Below are 12855 nucleotides of genomic sequence, written 5' to 3' on the forward strand. Positions count from 1 at the left end.
CGATCATAGTGAGATTCGATTTTCTCAAAATGAGGAGCAGATGGAAGAGAAAAAACAAAAAACAAACATTGTATCAGTCTGTGTAAATCAGACCGCAGTCTGATGTCAATCGGATGCGTGAAAAGCCCAATGGAATTACGTTGGGCTGAGTGCCATCCAATGTGTTGTCAGTGGTGTGAACCTTTACAGAATTCCACTGCTGTGGTTATATTATCTACATCTCACAGGAGCACACGGTATGCGCCAAGATGTATGCAAACACTGAGTAAGTGAAATGTATGTACTGCCATATGGAATAAGCTTAAGTAAGAATTATTTGGGGGCCAAGTACCTCATTTTTATAGCTTACATGGCAACTGGAGGCATGGACTTTAAGAACAGTGTAACCCTTAGCTGGGTGCTAATACATCTCTTTTAGTTATTTATAAAACTAGGTGAACACAGATCCTTAGGCTAGGGCGACATGTGGCGGATGCAGCAATCGTAGCATGGCCGCCAGACCCTCAGATTCAAACTGTACCCCCAGAAGTTGGGCGGATGATGCAGAGAACGAGCTCTTACCTATATCGCTTATCAGGATAAGCTTAGTATTTGCAGGTAAATGCTGTGTGTACGTAGCTCTCTGTTCTTCTCCCACTGGAGGGTCACCTGGGACATCCTGTTTAGCGCTTAGGTCAAAGAGATAAAACCAGCCCTCCGCACTGATTGTCACCACAACGTTCTTTAAAAAGGGGAACAAAATATATGTATTTTAGAAGTCAGAAAAATCTTTAGGGCTCATGCGCACGTTGTGTACTTGCATGCATTTACGCTGTGTATTGCACTGCAGCGTAAATGCATGCGTCCTGCGTCCCCTGCACAATCTGAAGATTGTGCATGATACGTGCGCACGTTGCTTTTATGAATGCAGCGATTTGAATGCTAAAATTTTGACCCAAATCCGTGCGTTCATAAAATGTGCATGTCAATTATTCCATGCGCTATGGATGCAGCTCCCGCTCTGTCTATGGTGGGGGCAGAAGCCATAACGAATCAAATCTGCTTTTTTATACAAAAAAAAAAAAAAAAAAACTGCATTCATTCTGCAGCGATTTGAAGCGCACATGTGCTGTAAAATCGCTGCAGATTATTCAGCAGTTACGTGCGCATGAGCCCTTACAACGCATTAAAAGTTGCAACATCACTCCTTATTGTGGGAAGAGATCCACAATATAAATCTGTAAGCCCACTGTTGTCCACACCACAGTTGTTAAAAAGGTTGTATATTACTTAACATATACCGTATTTTTCGGACTATAAGACGCACCCTGGTTTTAGAGGCGGAAAGTAGGAAAATAAAACTTTAAGCAAAAAAATGTGGTCATGACACACTGATATGGGGCGAGGATCTGCTGCTGACACTGTTATGGGGGTAATGTCCCCAAATTCTCTACTAAGGTACCCCATCCTGGTAATGATCCACCTGCCTTGTATATGATCCTGCTATAAACCCCCATCCATCCTGCTCACATGCCCCCATCCATCCTGCTCATATACTCCCATCGTGCTCATATACCATCCTGGTATATGGCCTGTATCCTATAGCACAAAGAAAAATAAACGTTTATACTCACCTTTTCCTCACTCCCTCCAGCACCGATCATCTTCCTCTCTGCACCACTGATGTGTGTGTGTGGAGCCGTTCCCCTGCAGCACGCGATGTCTTCCTGTCTGTGCCGATCAGATGATGAGCACAGATCAGCTGACCGGCACAGACAAGAAGACATCGCGTGCAGCATGGGGACGGCTCCACACACGGGGACGGGTGAGTGTACTGATTCACTGCACCCCGCGCTGATGATGACGTGCGGGGGGCAGTGAATACAGCCGCACATGATCACTCCAGGCTGTAATTGCCAGGGGTGATCATGCGGACTGGCTCTTTACTATGCGCGCGTCCCCGCTTGTCCTCCCGCCCACCTGTCAGTGTCTACTTCTGCGCTGAGAAATGGGCGGGAGGATGGGCGTGCATATGTAAATAGCAGGCCCACGTGGTCACAGCCGGCTGCTACAGCCTGCTTGTGCCCCCGATGACCCACTCCACTGCAGCACCCTCATTCCTGGCCGCAGCCCTATAGTCAGGCCATAAGACGCACCCCCAGCATTTGGGGGGAAAAAAAGTTCGTCTTATGGTCCGAAAAATACGGTAATTTATAACAACATCAGGCTCATGATGGTCAAAGTTAGCCAGAAGTCAAACACTAAGCCAGTAGAAATAGCCTGAGACAAGTTCTGTCTGAGCCGAAATAGAACAACTGCTTCCAATCAGCAACCAATTGTCTGCAGCGGTCATCTGATGCTAAAGACCGAATCGGCACAGTAAAATGCATCGGAATGCTTATAGCAGGCGAGTGGGTTCGTTTGTTTCTTTTAAACCAACATGAGCCCATTTTGTAAATCTTAAATTGTAGAAGAACCCCTTTACAGATGTGTGTGCAGGAATTCTCCTTAATACCCATCTAGAAGAAAACAATTATTTGTGGAACAAGACAACCAGCCCAGTTTTATTACCTCTTCACCACTGAATCTTACAGTACATGATCCAATAGCACAGCTGCCAAGCCCAGAATTATCCAGAGAATACAACATTATATCCCTCCCACGTCAGCATACGCCAAGTGTTACCATTATTACAAGACTATGTGCTTCATCTGATGCATTTTATTGGTACAATTTGTAGTGGAAACAAACTCGATAGAGAGGAGTGTTCATATACTTGTGGCCGTAGTATTGTTTTATTTCAGGTCCATCTGCATTGTGGGGAAACGTCCCTGTCCTCCCTGTGTGCTGCCATAGGATACACAGTATTCACACTGACTGTGATAGAGAAACACACACACACACACACACACACAGGAACCTTGCTTAACGAGAATAACCCGTTCTGGGAGTGTGCTTGTTAACCAAGTTACTCGTTCAGCAAAGCAAGATTTCCCATAGGAAATCATTGCAATGCAGACAATTCGTTCCACAACTTGTTAAATGTCCCATCCTGGTCCCCTGTTGTGCCATTCCACACAAACACACCCACACAAACACACCCACCACACAAACACACACCCTCATATTATATGCTCACCTTACCTTCCGTTCCATCGCCGGTCTCCTGGGACTTGCTGTTCTCCGGTACGGGCTGGGTATCGGGTTACCAAAACGACGAGGCAGGAACTTCCCGGCCAGAGCGCTGATGTCAAAGGCAGAGCCGCTTGCCTCTGATTGGCCAGCGCTCTGCCTTTCATTAGCGGTGACAGGAAGTTCCTCCCTCGTCGCTATGGATGCAGATACACAGCGTGGACTGGAGCGCAGCGGCGCACTACAGCACCCAGGAGGCCGGCGATGAAACGAAAGGTACACATATGTTATATTATATGCTCACCTTACCTTCCGTTCCATCGCAGGCCTCCTGGGTCTTGTAGTTCGCCGCGAGGACGTCGCAATGTACCCGGGAACTACAAGCACCATGAGGCCGGCGGTGGAACGGAAGGTAAGGTGAGCATAATACTATATGTGCATGCGTGTTTGTGCATAGGTGTGTTTGTGTGGACTGTAAGTGCGGGTCAGAGTGTGGTGGATGGACGAAACCGGAAATGTGTGCAGTGAGAATTTCGCTCGCACAGCAAAGCTTTCTCGTAAGGCGGGTTACAAATTTACAGAAAGCTTTGCTTGTTAAGCGAAATTCTCGTTAAGAGGGTCACTCGTTAAGCCAGGTACCACTAAATAAAATATAATTATATATATATAATATATATATTATATAATATATATATATATATATATATATATATATATATATATATATATATATATATATATATATATATATATATATATATATATATATATATATATAGTTGTGTGTAGTTACCAAGTGTTTGTGTAGGGGCTGTACATGTTCTGGGTGTGGCAGGGGGTGAGCGGTGTTTGTTGTTTGTGTGTTGCGTTGTGTGTTGCATTGTTTGTAGAGCGCTGTGTGTCTGTAGCGTTGTGTGTGTGTTGCACGGTTAGTGTGGGGTGTGTGTTTTGGTGGGGGGTGTGTGTTTTGGTGGGAGGTGTGTGTTGTGCGGTATATGCGTATATTTGTGTGTGCCGCAGTGTTTGTGTGTTGGGTGTTGTGTGTGTGCGGCATTGTCTGTGTGTGTGGGTGTCTGTAGGGCAGTGTTTGTGGTTCCCAGTGTGTGTGTGTGGTGTGTTGTGTAGTGCACCCCCCATCGTGCGCCATCCCCCATGCTGCGCACCCCCCATCGTGCGCCATCCCCCATGCTGCGCACCCCCCATCGTGCGCCATCCCCCAATCGTACGCCATCCCCCATCGTGCTCCATCCCCCATGCTGCTCCATCCCCCATGCTGCTCCATCCCCCATGCTGCTCCATCCCCCATGCTGCTCCATCCCCCATCGTGCGCCATCCCCCATCGTGCGCCATCCCCCATGCTGCGCGCCATCCCCCATGCTGCGCGCCATCCCCCATGCTGCGCACCCCCCCATCGTGCGCCATCCCCCATGCTGCGCACCCCCCATCGTGCGCTATCCCCCATGCTGCGCACCCCCCCCCATCGTGCTCCATCCCCCATGCTGCGCATTCCCCATCGTGCTCCATGCCCCATGCTGCGCATTCCCCATCGTGCTCCATCCCCATACACGCACACACCCGATCGCATACACACATTGACGATATTGCACATACGCGCTCACTCACAACATCCGGAGATACCACATGCTTCTGGCCATGTGATCTTCTGGCAGGTCCTGGAGGGTCACTGCACGCACAGTATCGCCGCCGAGAAGCAAGCGATATCACTGGAAGTTGTGAGGGTGTGGATGCGATCTGAGGTGTGTGTGAGAGTGAGTGTGATCTGATGTGTGTGAGAGTGAGCAAGTGAGCGAGCGAGCGTGTTCCGCCGCTGCAGGACCTTGATGCGCTCACCTGGGAGCCGGTGTACACTGGTAACCATGCTACACAATATTAGCCGATGTGTATCATGGTTACCAGCGTACCCCGCCCCCCGCACACACGGGAGCACAGCACTCACCTGGGAGTCAGGGCTCCGTGTCGCTTCGGGGAATGCGTGCGGGGCGTGGCCGCGTTGCCAATGCGTGCAGGGGGCCGGGGCGAGTGGCCAATGAGACGCTTGTCGTGGTAAGGACAGAATTTTGGAGCTATATATTATATATATAATATAATATAATATAATATAATATAATATAATAATATATATATATATATATATATATATATATATATATATACACACATACATATATACACACACACACACACACACACATATATATACACATATATACACACACATATGTGTATATACACACACATGCATACACACACGTACGTGTGTTTGTATAGGGGGGTGTGTGTTCTAGAGGAATTCGCACGGTCGCATTTACAATCACGAAATTTTGCACAGACGCTCTATGTGACTCATGGAACGTCATAGACTACGTTTGACGGGAAACTAACTGCGCGCTTTACTCTCCAAAATCCTGCTTCCATTAATCTGAATGGAGGTGGGAGCTACAAGCTATTAATAGCAACTGTCAGTGGTTGCTATAAGAACAAACTGTTAGTATAATAAGCTTATGTGTGAGGTAATATGATGTCGGTGGGGAGACAGAGAGAGAGGCAGCCCTGGGAAAGAGGCAGCCAGACACACTGATACAAATACAGACAGACAGTCACTATCCCGGGCAACACCCGGGTACTGCAGCTAATGTGAAAGAAAAAAAAAAAACAATTTTACATATACATATATTTTCACACATCAAAACCCTTTCAGAAGGGGGGGGGGTGTATTATCAATAATAATTAAGAAGTTAAAGAAAATCACAACTCCAATACCCATACCACTAATTAACCACCAACTTCTAAACCATTTCCACCTACCTTTCCTCTATTGCAAACGTCGCCAACACCGACACAGGTCAGCTAAATAAAATTTAAAAAAAAAAAAAAAAAAAAGAAAAAAAAAAACAGTACAGGTTTAGTCAGTGTACAGTTTACTAGCTTCCCAATTTAGCTAAATCTAAAAACAAGCAAAAATATATTATTCTAAGTAAGCATATATGTTACATCAGGCAGATTTGTTCCTCCACAGAAGTTATTTTACACTTCCGTCTTCCTCCACTAGGGGGAAATAACTGCATTCACTGCTTTGTAAAAAGCAACCCCAGTCTAGGGATGACAGGACCACAGAAATGTAGTGTGCCGTCATGACCATCCGCACAATGCCTCAGCAAAATGGAGTGGGATTTAAAAGCTTTTTAAGCTTATGTGCATCTGCTATCTTTTAGACACCAACTGCTGGGTTATTAGGATGAAGCTTCTTTGGAAAACACCAGTAGTGCTGAGTGGGCCCGGACTGTAAACGTCTGGATCCGCACGGTTTCAGCGCTATTCCCGGGTCAGAACCGAGCGCTGGATTCCAGCTGCACGATCCGGAACTGGCAATTAGTAAAAAATTTAAAAAAAAAACAAAAAACACCACAATAAATAAATGAGCGTTTCATACTTACCGAGATTCTGTCATGGCGGCACACTGCTTCCGGGTCCCGCTTTCACTTCCTGTGCACGCAATCACACAGCTTCCATGTTTTCCCCACCCACCGGCCGTCCTCTCAGCTGTGATTGGTTGTAGGCTGACGCGCCCCCCAGCCTGTGACAGTATCTGCCATGCAGTCATCGCTCATCGCGGCTCAGTAATAGACTGCACTCAGAGCGGGCAGTCTTCTCTATAGCTGCTCGCTCTGAGATGTAGCAGAGCTGGATGTGTTGCCGTGGGACTTCTCCTGTGAATTACATCGGAGCTGCAGGGTGTTTGGGCTTAATAAAGTGGCAAAAGAGGGGATGTTTGTATTTTATTCCAAATAAAGGATTTTTCTCTGTGTTTATTTACTGTCAGTTACAGGTCTGTGTGATGCAGGTATCCGATAGACGCCTGTGCCATCACACAAAGCTAGGGTTTAGCAGCAGCCGTGCGCCGCTATTAACCCCTGCTATTACCCCGACTGGCACCACATCACGCCAGCGAGAAGAGCCGGTATCGTACACCGGTATGGTCACATCTAATAAATGCGGCAATACCGGGCGGCTGGGGGCTGAGGATATACCAGCCCTCGGCCGGCGTTATGGCTGGGGATGAAAATTAGGGGGGGGGGGGGGGGGGGGGGGGGGGGAGACCACACTTTTTTTTTTCTATGCCGCAGTCACACTTTTGGAGGAACTCCCGCGAGTCTGACATTGCAGAACAGCTGCAAACTTCTGACAGGAGCGTGCATGTGTTTCTAGGTACATGCACGCTCATGTTCAGACAGCAGCAGGCTGTGCCGGGTGATGTCAGACCCGCACGAAATTTGCATCCTTTGGCCCCCCCCAAATGAAAAAAATTCTGCCACAGGTGGAAATTTGGTGCAGGCGATTTCAGCACCAAATGTGCACCTCCTGGCAAGAAACCGCGGAAAAATAACCGCGGCAAAAAACGTGGCATAAAAATTGCGGCAAAACACCGCGGTTTTTTTTGCCAGGAGGTGTAGATTGGATGCAGGAATATGGTATAAAAATTTCAGCACAAAATCTGCATCTCTTGGCCAAAAAAAACTGCACTTTTTCTGCTAGGAGATGCATGTCTGAACTCAGTGACCTCCACCTGAGGTCAGGTTACCTGCGATCACAGATGAAGGACCGTGGGAACCTCCAGCTGTGACCACAAATGACCTGAGTGACGTCACCGCTCAATCCGCAGCTCATTCATTCTCTGGAGCTCACAGAGAGCAGTCGGTCGTGCCGCTCTCTGTGATATTCAGATGTAGCAGAGCTGAAGCGGCGTGGGACTTCTAATGTGGATTACGGCGGAGCTGCAGGGTGTTTGGGGTTAAGAAAAAGGTGAAGCAGGGCGTGTTTTGTATTTTATTCCAAATAAAGGATTGTTGTCTGTGTTTATTTACTGTCACTTACAGGTTTGTGTGATGCAGGTATCCGATAGACACCTGTGCAATCACACAAACCTAGGGTTTAGCAGCAGCCGTGCGCCGCTGCTAATCCTGCTATTACCCCGACTGGCACCGCATCGCGCCAGCGGGAAGAGCCAGTAGCGCACACCGGTATGGTCACCTCTAACAGATGCGGCAGTACCGGACGGCTGCAGGCTGAGGATATACCAGCCCCCGGCCGGTGTTATCTTGGCTGGGGATGAAAATTAGGGGGGACTGCACGTCGGTTTGTTGTTTTTTTTTTTTTTTTTGTTTTTTTTTTTACTTGACCGGAATCACACATGCGAGGGGCTCACGCGAGTCTGCCGTGGCAACACCCGGCAGCCTCGCACGTGTGATTCTGGGCACTGTATACACAGCACAGATACAGCGCGACGGCTGGGGCTGCAGCCGCGCTATAACTGTGCTGCCGAGTGTTTACCACCATGAACTGAACTGACCCGACAGTGCACTGCTTTCCCCGCCCACCGGCCGTCCTGGCGCCTGTGATTGGTTGCAGTTAGCTGACACTCAGGATGGGGGAGAGTCTAGCTGCAACCAACACGAGCCGGTGGGTGGGGAAAACAATGAATATTGAATTGTCGGTTCTGGAAGGTAACAGCGTGACCCGGAAGGAGTGTGCCGCCATGACAGCGCCTCGGTTAGTATGCCGCGCTCACTCTTAGCCCCTCCACAAGCGTTTTTAACCTCCGGATTCCGGTCCCCTTTGACTTATATGGGCACCGGATTCTGGAGCGGATCAGACTTATTTTTAAGTCTGTTAATGATCCGCTGGCCCCGGATTATTGGCATCCCGCTCAACTCTAACCAGCAGACATCTTCCTGAAGTGGCTTTACGCGAGTCTTTTCAGACATTTTTGCAGCCACTGGCATCAATTACTTTCCACTTTGAAGCATCAGGAGTGAGAGGATTCAAGCAGGTAAAAGACATAACATGTGCAGAGCAGTGCCTGACATTACTGTTATGTTCATTTCACGGGACACCACCATGTGCCCACCCCCCGACAGCATGTCACGGGACACCACCATGTGCCCACCCCCCGACAGCATGTCACGAACCACCACCATGTGCCCACCCCCCGACAGCATGTCATGGCTGCCATCTTGGCACTCATGTGAATTTGCTCTGTATTCATAATAGTGTTGACCATAAGATTCTTATTGTTTAGTCAAGGAAGCCACAAATACAACACCCCAAAAAACAATGACGGAAGTGCATTTCTTCCCCCACTTTTTCATTGCACTAGGAATTTTTTCTTGTTTGTTAAAAAATTCAAAACTACAAGTCCAGCAAAAAAAAAAATAAAAAATCTGATGACATGTTCATAACGTGTCATCGGAGAGGTAAAAGAGTTATGGATATTCAAAAAAGGAGAGAAAAATGAAAGCACAAAAGCGAGACCTGCCAGGGTGGTTAGAGTTAAAGGGAACCTGTCAGGTGTAATATGCACCCAGACCCACGAGCAGTTCTGGGTGTATATTGCTAATCCCTGCCTAACCGTCCCTGTACAGTTAGGTCCAGAAATATTTGGACAGTGACAAGTTTTGTTATTTTAGCTGTTTACAAAAACATGTTCAGAAATACAATTATATATAGAATATGGGCTGAAAGTGCACACTCCCAGCTGCAATATGAGAGTTCTCACATCCAAATCGGAGAAAGGGTTTAGGAATCATAGCTCTGTAATGCATAGCCTCCTCTTTTTAAAGGGACCAAAAGTAATAGGACAAGGGACTCTAAGGGCTGCAATTAACTCTGAAGGCGTCTCCCTCGTTAACCTGTAATCAATGTAGTTAAAAGGTCTGGGGTTGATTACAGGTGTGTGGTTTTGCATTTGGAAGCTGTTGCTGTGACCAGACAACATGTGGTCTAAGGAACTCTCAATTGAGGTGAAGCAGAACATCCTGAGGCTGAAAAAAAAAGAAAAAAAATCCATCAGAGAGATAGCAGACATGCTTGGAGTAGCAAAATCAACAGTCGGGTACATTCTGAGAAAAAAGGAATTGACTGGTGAGCTTGGGAACTCAAAAAGGCCTGGGCGTCCACGGATGACAACAGTGGTGGATGATCGCCGCATACTTTCTTTGGTGAAGAAGAACCCGTTCACAACATCAACTGAAGTCCAGAACACTCTCAGTGAAGTAGGTGTATCTGTCTCTAAGTCAACAGTAAAGAGAAGACTCCATGAAAGTAAATACAAAGGGTTCACATCTAGATGCAAACCATTCATCAATTCCAAAAATAGACAGGCCAGAGTTAAATTTGCTGAAAAACACCTCATGAAGCCAGCTCAGTTCTGGAAAAGTATTCTATGGACAGATGAGACAAAGATCAACCTGTACCAGAATGATGGGAAGAAAAAGGTTTGGAGAAGAAAGGGAACGGCACATGATCCAAGGCACACCACATCCTCTGTAAAACATGGTGGAGGCAACGTGATGGCATGGGCATGCATGGCTTTCAATGGCACTGGGTCACTTGTGTTTATTGATGACATAACAGCAGACAAGAGTAGCCGGATGAATTCTGAAGTGTACCGGGATATACTTTCAGCCCAGATTCAGCCAAATGCCGCAAAGTTGATCGGACGGCGCTTCATAGTACAGATGGACAATGACCCCAAGCATACAGCCAAAGCTACCCAGGAGTTCATGAGTGCAAAAAAGTGGAACATTCTGCAATGGCCAAGTCAATCACCAGATCTTAACCCAATTGAGCATGCATTTCACTTGCTCAAATCCAGACTTAAGACGGAAAGACCCACAAACAAGCAAGACCTGAAGGCTGCGGATGTAAAGGCCTGGCAAAGCATTAAGAAGGAGGAAACCCAGCGTTTGGTGATGTCCATGGGTTCCAGACTTAAGGCAGTGATTGCCTCCGAAGGATTCGCAACAAAATATTGAAAATAAAAATATTTTGTTTGGGTTTGGTTTATTTGTCCAATTACTTTTGACCTCCTAAAACGTGGAGTGTTTGTAAAGAAATGTGTACAATTCCTACAATTTCTATCAGATATTTTTGTTCAAACCTTCAAATTAAGGGGGGTGTTGGACGGACCAGTGAACCTAGGTAAAAACGCAATGTGACAGCGGCCTTACCGAGGCAACAATTTACTGTGCTTCTTGTAACAGTGCGGGCAAAATACTGGGCTTCAAGGGATATTCCCATCTCTGTAAATGGATATGGTCAGTGATTGCCTGGAAATACAAGACCTTTGCAGCCATTCTTGTGATATTAACATTCCTCTTTTCAGCTTGTTGCCTTGGAGACCGACCACTGCTGCTAGACCGAACATGCACAGTGCTAGCAATATTTATTTATTTATTTTTTTTTAACCCTATAAGCACTGTTCTGAAGCAGGCCAGGATTAGTAGGGAGCACCTGTACAGCCTATCCCAGGCAGCTTCAGCCCAAACACAGCAGTAGTGGTCGGTCTCCTAGGTAACTAACTTGAGATCGGCTGCAAATTTTTACAAACAGTAACTTGTAAAGTTGATTGAATTTACAAGAACTGTCCGAGAATATTCATCAGTAATCATGGGAAGGGAATTGTGTCTTGGCAGCCAGCGCTGAGGCAGCACTGAGACCCCAATCCTAATGCTAAGTCGTTTATTTGGCTGTACACAAATACCTGCTTCAGCTCTGCTGCCTATGCACAGTGCAGGCAGGGATCATGGACAGCCATGAGGTCACACTAGGGCCATGTCTCTCAGCCCGCTTCCCTCCCCGCCCCCAGTGATCCCCACACTAGGGCCATGTCTCTCAGCCCGCTTCCCTCCCCCCCCCAGTGACCCCCACACTAGGGCCATGTCTCTCAGCCCGCTTCCCTCCCCCCCCAGTGACCCCCACACTAGGGCCATGTCTCTCATCAGCCCGCTTCCCTCCCCCCCCAGTGACCCCCACACTAGGGCCATGTCTCTCAGCCCGCTTCCCTTCCCCCCCAGTGATCCCCACACTAGGGCCATGTCTCTCAGCCCGCTTCCCTCCTACCCCCCCCAGTGATCCCCACACTAGGGCCATGTCTCTCAGCCCGCTTCCCTCCCCCCCAGTGACCCCCACACTAAGGCCATGTCTCAGCCCGCTTCCCTTCCTCCCCCGCAGTGATCCGGCGCTCCTCACCATGCCGGTGCAGCTGCGGCTCAGCCAGGGCTTGCTCTGCTCATTCTTGTACACGTGCAGCTTCCCGCTGGTGTCTCCCAGGACCAGCTCATTCAGCTGCGGAGAGAAGACACCCGTCAGACTCCGCCCGGCCCGTCACCCCCAGACTGCAGCCCCCCGAGTTACCGAGTCATTGTCTGCGTCCCCGAGACACAGGGCGTGCGGGAAGAGCGACCCGCTGAACTCCAGCACGGCGCGCTGCACATAGCTCAAAGACCGCATCACCGGCTCCGAGGCGACGCCGCGCCCGCTGATGACGCCGCGCCCGCTGATGACGCCGCGCCCGCTGATGACGCCGCGCCCGCCGTAGACGATGCTCCGGGAGGAGCTCATGACGGAGACCAGTCCTTGCCTATCAGTGGGAGAGCAGCGCGGATATAGGCGGCTCTGAGGGAGCGGCGTCTGCAGGGGGCGGGAGAATAGAGCCTGACACTGGCGCTTCCTGCAGGTATAGGCTGTGTCTGCAGCTGCCTCTACCTACTGCCAGGCACCTGTATGTACCCATCATGGAGCCATTTGGAAACCTCACGCTTTATGTTTACGCTTGTGCGCGCTTTGCAGCTTTGGGCTGCGTTTACATACTGCATCTACTGCGTTTTTGAGGTCACAAAGATGCAGCCAAATGCATGCATTTCCTTCCCAGCAAAGTCTATGAGA

At 48.4% G+C, this 12855-nt stretch overlaps 1 protein-coding gene across 1 annotated transcript in view; it reads right to left on the reverse strand.

Annotated features, from left to right (window-relative positions):
- Positions 1-12480, reverse strand: part of ITFG2 (integrin alpha FG-GAP repeat containing 2) — a 69654-nt gene extending 57174 nt beyond the window's left edge. Inside the window, exons 1-4 of the mRNA XM_075344523.1 lie at positions 12325-12480; positions 12160-12255; positions 5938-5979; positions 562-721 (exon numbers count right to left, since the gene is read on the reverse strand). Of these exons, the coding sequence (XP_075200638.1) occupies positions 562-721; positions 5938-5979; positions 12160-12255; positions 12325-12420 (394 nt within the window). The 5' untranslated portion in view covers positions 12421-12480. The remainder of the gene's footprint in view (positions 1-561; positions 722-5937; positions 5980-12159; positions 12256-12324) is intronic.
- Between the last annotated feature and the right edge of the window lie 375 nt (positions 12481-12855).

Source organism: Anomaloglossus baeobatrachus, chromosome 4 (assembly GCF_048569485.1).
Source record: "Anomaloglossus baeobatrachus isolate aAnoBae1 chromosome 4, aAnoBae1.hap1, whole genome shotgun sequence".
Lineage (NCBI taxonomy): Eukaryota > Metazoa > Chordata > Amphibia > Anura > Aromobatidae > Anomaloglossus > Anomaloglossus baeobatrachus.